General features: G+C 48.3%; 1 protein-coding gene across 2 annotated transcripts in view; it reads left to right on the top strand.

Moving 5' to 3' along the window:
* The window catches only part of si:dkey-82f1.1 (DENN domain-containing protein 2A), a 54,931-nt gene extending 47,862 nt beyond the window's left edge, over positions 1-7,069 (top strand). For both annotated transcript variants that reach the window (XM_063196674.1, XM_063196673.1), the window contains exons 14-21: positions 236-384; positions 2,323-2,500; positions 3,550-3,591; positions 4,077-4,182; positions 4,595-4,785; positions 5,252-5,357; positions 6,622-6,708; positions 6,809-7,069. In XM_063196674.1, the coding sequence (XP_063052744.1) occupies positions 236-384; positions 2,323-2,500; positions 3,550-3,591; positions 4,077-4,182; positions 4,595-4,785; positions 5,252-5,357; positions 6,622-6,708; positions 6,809-6,840 (891 nt within the window). In that variant the 3' untranslated portion in view covers positions 6,841-7,069. The remainder of the gene's footprint in view (positions 1-235; positions 385-2,322; positions 2,501-3,549; positions 3,592-4,076; positions 4,183-4,594; positions 4,786-5,251; positions 5,358-6,621; positions 6,709-6,808) is intronic.
* Positions 7,070-7,455: the final 386 nt, after the last annotated feature.

Genomic DNA, 7,455 nt, shown 5'->3' with positions numbered 1-7,455 from the left:
ACACACACACACACACACACACACACACACACACACACACACACACACACAGACATTCCTCCTCCTCATTTTCCTCATCCTCCTCCTCTTACTTGTCTTCCTCATCCTCTTCCTCACTCTCATCATCCTCTTCCTCCTCGTCATCATCATCCTCTTCTTCATCCTCCTCCTCTTCCTCCTCCTCATCCCCCTCCTCCTCCTCACCCCCTCCTCCTCCTCCTCCTCTTCCCCTCAGGTCATTGAGCTGTGTCGGCCGTCGGACTCCCGTCTGGAGCATGTGGACTTCGAGTGCCTCTTCTCCTCGCTCAGCCTGCGCCTCCTCCTGCGGGTCTTCGCCTCCCTCCTGCTGGAGCGACGAGTCATCTTCACCGCCGACAAGCTCAGGTCCGTCACTAGCTGTTTCGTTATTATATGACGATGGCTATGATTTGTTTGGGGCGACTTTCATGCCTTTATTTGAGCCAGGACAGTGCAGACGGCGACATTAAAGTAGGGAGAAGAGTACAGTAGAGCACAGCTCGACAGGTAGGACGCATTGACAGGACTCTGGCCCATTTAGTGCTTCATCAGGCCTCAGCTATGGTACGCCCACTGTGTGTGTGTGTGTGTGTGTGTGTGTGTGTGTGTGTGTGTGTGTGTGTGTGTGTGTGCGTGTGTGTGTGTCTGTGTGTGTGTGTGTCTGTGTGTGTGTGTGAGAGAGAGTGTGAGAGAGAGATCTAATAGCATTTTCTCTACGGAAATGCAGCATGTTTTAATATGTAGGCCTACCTCATGTTAAGAAAGCTATGACATATGAAACTTATCAGTGGGCCTATCTGGCAAATATTTACTAATACTGTAGCTGTAGTATTATAGGCTATATTTGAAAATCTGATATAGGAAAAGTCAGTGCCTCACCAGCCATAAACTTGACAGCACGTCACTGTCCCTCACAATGTTGAGGAGGAAAAACAGAAACACTATACATCTGTCACCTGCTGAAGAGCAGGGTCATCTTCACGGCAGACCAGCTCAGGTGACTGTCACTGTTTAAAACCCTAAAATCTTCACCAAGATTTGCCTCGTCATGAGAGCTCCTATGTGCTCTTCTCTTGGCCTTCCCGGTTGTCATATTTATGGCAGCAGATGTGTTTTTCTTCTCTGGGGCTCGTGCTGCAGTTTGACATGGCAGAATTCCTAAGACAGCTTCAGTGCGGAGCGGGGGTTTTGTGTGGGGGGTTACAGAGCCAAACGGTTGGTGCTCTTAGAAAGGGGGATTAGACTGGGACTAGGAGGAAGAAAATATATATCCTTCTTCCCGGCACCCCTGTCATGGTGCTGCTAAGAATGTGAGAAAGATAGAAGCGGAGAGAGGAGGAGAGAGGAGGAAAAGACCGACAGCACAACAGAGGAGAGGAGAGAAGAGGAGAGGAGAGCAGAGGACTATACATGGAACCGTTTTGCAGCGGAGAGAGTTGTGGAAATGTGGTGTGTTATATGGTTGCCTTGGGAACAATCTTTTTCTCTTTGGAAAAAGCTGCAAGAATCCAGATGCAGACTGGAAACCAGAGACGCAGCATACTCTGCACATAGGCAGCCGTGCAGTACAGTAGACGCCTGCAATACACTGCCCCCTCCTGGCTGTCACGTGCAAAATCACTTCAAGTCAAATAACGGACTGTGTACTTATACTTAGTCATAGACCCCTAACGCACACTGTTCCACCAGTGGAACGCTGTAATAGTCGCTGAAAAAACGTAAGCACCATAGCACTACACCGCTATGACAGTGCACAGGGCCTTCAGTAATACATTACGACTTGGTCAATACGATTCTAGTAACAGCTAATTGACATTGAAAGGTTATCAGGCTCAGTCTGTCAAAAGTCAAAAGGTATTACAGAAGTCTGTTGTTTTGATTTCATTTGAACAAAGTCTTTCAGCTTTTCCAAGAGTCAACCTTACAGCCATAATCTGAAGCATTTGGCGATACGGCATCCACACGCCACCCAGTGGTGAAATGGGCCAATTGCACATTGAAAGCAACTGGTGGGTGTGCTGTAAACCCATTAGAGACACAGTCAGAGATTTAATTAAACCTCTGGGCTCCCTTTCACTTCATGGCAGAGACAAAAACAATTTCCTTTCAACAGGAAAAAAAAAACATGAAAGGGAGAGAGAGAGCGAGAGAGAGAGAGAGAGAGAGAGAGAGAGAGAGAGAGAGAGAGAGAGAGAGAGAGAGAGAGAGAGAGAGAGAGAGAGAAATCCCATTTCACACAGACAGGGGTTGCCAATATTGCAGGATGATGACAGTGCCCCTCGTGTGCCTTTGATTGTGTTCCAGCACGCTGTCCCAGTGTTGCCATGCGGTGGTGGCGCTGCTGTACCCCTTCACCTGGCAACATACCTACATCCCCGTGCTGCCGCCCGCCATGATGGACATCGTCTGCACCCCCACACCCTTCATAGTGGGACTGCTGTCCGGCTCACTGCCCCGCCTCAAAGAACTGCCCATCGAGGAGGTGAGGAGATACACACACGCGCGCGCGCGCGCGCACGCGCACGCACGCACGCACGCACGCACGCACGCACGCACGCACGCACGCACACACACACACACACACACACACGCACGCACACACACAGCTGCCTGTCCTCAAAGAGGTGAGGCCTAGAGGAAGTGAGATCCCCACCGCTTGCTCCAGCCTCAGCCACCGCCACCTCCAACGCCACCGCCACCACCACCTCCTCCTCCACCATCTCCTACTCTTCCTCTTCCTCCTCCTCTTCCTCCGCCAACTCCATTGTACAATAGTACATTGTATAGTACAATATATATGAAGGCATTTATTTCTTATATACAATAGGACAGTGTGATGATATGGTGCAAGTTCAAAGATCTATCTGACATCTGTATATTACTTCTAGCATCGACACATGGTATTTCATGATGTGGTTTTGTGATTAACATTATTTAATAGGAAGCACATGTAATTTTCCTCCTCTGTAAGTCATTAAGTTGTTTTTATTATTATGGTGTGTACTGTGTAGTTAGGTCTCCTTGGCAACTACACGTGATGTAACTTGCTCCACAGGAAGGCCATTTTAGTTCCACCTGCTCCAGAAGGATCGGGTGGAAACTGAGGAGAACAGGGAAGGAAATGTTGACTATTATTGGCCACGGCCAGACACAGCAATCTGTAAAAAAGTCACAAAAAAAGCTGAACGTTCTCATGAACTGCAGTTTGTTTTGGTGGCCTTTGTCGCGCATGCGTCTGTTTGTGTGTGTGTGTGTGTGTGTGTGTGTGTGTGTGTGTGTGTGTGTGTGTGTGTGTGTGTGTGTGTGTGTGTGTGTGTGTGTGTGTGTGTGTGTGTGTGTGTGTGTCTGTGCGCGTGTGTGTGCATGTGTGTGTGTAAACGTGGCACAGTGTGTGAAAGTGGTAGAGTGCCGGCATAGTGCCTTGACCCGTTTTCCTCAGTCCAACAATACTTCCCTCTGAGGGAGAGAGAGCTGAGATTATCACCCTTTACAGGAAATGACATCACACTTCCTTTCATCTCTCTTCACCAGGTTCTGGTAGTCGACCTTGGCAACAGCCGCTTCCTCAGACAGGTACAGTACACACACACACACACACACACACACACACACACACACACACACACACACACACACACACACACACACACACACACACACACACACACACACACACACACACAGAGCACTACTGCCCATTATACTGTATAATACAATATAATACAATACAATACAACACAACATGTACTTCTGCCCATTGACCCCCACACACCAGCCAATATACCCTTGTGCAAAAACTATTTCATTGAATGCTATAAAGGTGCTCTGTGCAATATTTGTAATAGTTTATTTCCAGAATTCATGCTGCCCATTCACAAGTGTTACCCTTTTCATGAATACTTACTTACCACCACCATCAAATTCTAAGTATTCATTATGACTGTGAAAATCACGCTGTTCATACATGAAATGATATGCCGAGTATTGTGCTATGTTCCTACTCTATGTGGACATGCTGAGTATTGTGATGAGTATTGTGCTGTGTGTTTCTCCTCCAGCTGGACGATGAGGACTCCATCCTGCCCCATAAGCTCCAGGCTGCTCTAGAACACGTTCTGGACAAGAGGAAGGAGCTGGCGTTTGACAGAGCAGACCTGCCCAGCGGTGAGATGAGAGCAACTTTGGATTCACAATGACTCACAATCTTAGGTGGTGTCTGTCACCTACACTGTAATAAGTCACCCTGTTCTGTAGGTTGCATGGATTGGCCCAGTGGCCGTTATATTCTAGATGTGCTGTAATTAAGTATATTATGTATATTACTCCACTTTATTTGCTCTACACTACTTGTATACTCCTGTAGTCTGTATTCACCCACACTCTGTCCTTGCTTTGTAATACGTCCTCATTGGCTAAAAGCACATGCTAAATGTAATATAATGTCATGTAATGTAATGTAATGTAATGTCATGTAATGTAATGTAATGTAATGTAATGTAATGTCATGTAATGTAATGTAATGTTATGTAATGTAATATAATGTAATATCCCTCATGGTGTTTGTTCCCTCTCACAGAGTCCAACTCGTTGAGCACGGTGGTGTCGGAGGCCTTTGTCCGTTTCTTCGTGGAGATCGTGGGCCACTACCCGCTCTTCATGGGCGGTGGCGGCGGCGGTGGGGGTGGGGGTGGTGATGACGACTCCACCTCGCCCTCCTCCTGCCCCTCCCCCACCCCCTCCTCCTTCCAGCGGGAGGCCTTCCGCAAGGTAGAACTACAGCCTTTCTGCGCTAGTAGGCTAGGTCTTGATGCTATGAAATTAGGCTATGTAGGCCCTGCCGTGGCCAACCGGTAGGGCACTCGCCTGCCATGTGGCTGACCCAGGTTCGATTCCCGGCCATGCTCCTTTACTGACCCCTTCCCGTCTCTCTCCAAATTCGCTTCCTGTCCACCTCTCACACTGTCCTGTAAAATAAAAGTCGTAAGAGACAAAAAAAAAAGAAATTAGGCTATGTTATGATTACGTTTCCAGCGCACACAAGCACTATATAAACAAAGACGTGTGTGTGCACTTTCTCACGTGAACATGTGTGTGCGTGTGTGTGTGCACTTTCTCACATGAACGTGTGTGTGTGTGAGTGTGTGCGTGTATGTGTGTGTGCGTGTGCACTTTCTCACATGAACGTGTGTGTGTGTGCATGTGTTTGCGTGTATGTGTGTGTGTGTTTTGCCAGGCTGTCACCTCTAAGAGTCTGCGGCGGTTCCTGGAGGTGTTCATGGAGACTCAGATGTTCGCCGGCTTCCTGCAGGAGAGGGAGCAGCGACGCCAAGGCCTGAAAGGTGAGAACCAGGGTGTGTGTCTGTGTGTGTGTGTGTGTGTACCTGTGTGTGTGTGTGTGTACCTGTGTGTGTGTGTGTGTGTGTGTGTGTGTGTGTGTGTGTGTGTGTGTGTGTGTGTGTGTGTGTGTGTGTGCACCTGTGTGTGCACCTCTGTGTGCACCTGTGTGTGCACCTGTGTGTGCGTGCGTGTGTGTGTGTGTGTGTGTGTGTGTGTGTGTGTGTGTGTGTGTTGTGATTCTTTATCCAGCTCTGTTTTTCTGTTATGATGTAAGTCCTACCATGTTGTCAAAAGTTCTTCTGGTCAGAAAAGCTGAGGTGTGCGAAAAATCACAAGTTGTATGAAGTCTTTACTTGGCGCCAGGGTCCTACATTGTTACTGTTAGGAAGTTAGATCCCCCCTGTCTAAATCCTAACACTACGTGTGCATTGACGTGTCAGTTGGAATGTACGACGCTAATGTTGGGTGTATGATTGGGGCACTGGGCTTACCTTGGTCCCCAGGGTGAACGCAAGCAGGGCGTCTTCCTTGACAGGCGAGCACAGCCTTGAGCCGACCTCCTTCTGGCTCTCCTCCAAAGTTCACACAGTGGGAGAAAACTCCCAGACATATACATAGGAGTTCCCAGTACAATTCCATCAGGGTAGATAAATCCACAAAGGCCTGTAGTGCTACAGTACAAGTTCAAAGACACACGGCCAGTCTCTAAACACTTGCTCTTGAGCAGGCTAGCCCCAGTGCCAACCCAAAGGCCTCATCTAGCGCTTCATCAAGTGCTCACCTATTCCCCAGGAATGCGTTGCAATATGCGACCTTGCCTCCTCCACTTGCCTCCTCCACTTGCTTCTCGTCATGATGACATCACTGACAACAGCATTATATTTCAATATCTTGCAAAGGCTCAATTGTAGAGTCTTTTTCTCATTTGCAATTGGGATGGTGAATGAAAAACAGTCCCTCAAAAGTTGTTGTGGCTAGGCTGACAGCTGGGAAACTTTATCGTTTTCCCCACGGAGGAGGGGCCAGGAGGCGGGACGAGGAGACAAGCGCAAGTGGAGGAGGCAAGGTCGCATATTAAAACGCACTCCAGGTCTCCAAGTGGCTCTCTTGAGCCTCTGACCTTTGACCCTTAAGTAGGCCCAGGTGACTCAAAAGTTAAGCATTGCCCCCGTGTGGTCTGAACTTGTTAGTGTCCTGTCTATACTAATGCGCTACCTGACAATACTTTGAATTCCTTTGGTGTGGTGTCATTTGTCTTGTGTGTAGGTCTGTTTGAGATTCGGGCCCAAGACTACCTGGACTCACTGCCCTGGAGTGAGAACCGCGGCGTCAACAAGTTCCTGAAAGGCTTAGGTGAGAACAGACTGGCTGCAAACACTAAATCAATCCTTTTCATATTCATTTCAGAGCATTCAGAGTACTAACCACTTGTATTATCCCCTCAACATCACAGGGAGTAAAATGAAATTCCTCTCCAAGAAATGATGATGGGTGCACCCGTCTGCAGAGAAGGACGAGGAGAATGGAGGAGGAGAATGGATATTCTGTGTGGTCATCTGGCCATTGGACTAAACTCTTCCTGGGGAGGCGAGAGTTTGTTGGGAGTGTTGGCAGGGCTAGACTGGGGGAGAAATAGGGCCCGGGCACTTTTGGCTTGAAAGGGCCCCTAATAATTAGCAGCGCAGAACTGACTCACCGGTGGGCCCCGCACCCTCGTGGGCCCCTATTTTCAGACATGTTTAAAAAGATTCTGAAAATAGGGGCCCACAAGGGTGCGGGGCCCACCAAGAAATGCCCGTTATTCCAGATGGCCAGTCCAGTCCTGCATGTTTGTTCAAGAGGAACAGCGACATCACAAAGACATGGGGAGCAAACAGGACTATGATGTGGCCAGACATACCAACACACCTACAGAGAAGAAGGATTAATAAACCCTTGGACAAGGACAAAGAAAAAGAAAAAACAATTGTATACTCTTGCCAAATAAACAAGACTGACAGACGGGCGATGCTTTGCCAAGAAATGGGACCTGTATGTGTCAGAGTTTGAACATTGAAGGAGCACCAGGAGAAATGGTTGCTGCACCTGCACAGCTGCAGG

Source organism: Engraulis encrasicolus, chromosome 4 (genome assembly GCF_034702125.1).
Source record: "Engraulis encrasicolus isolate BLACKSEA-1 chromosome 4, IST_EnEncr_1.0, whole genome shotgun sequence".
NCBI classification, from domain to species: Eukaryota; Metazoa; Chordata; class Actinopteri; order Clupeiformes; family Engraulidae; genus Engraulis; species Engraulis encrasicolus.
This window is presented reverse-complemented; position numbering and strand designations above follow the sequence as displayed.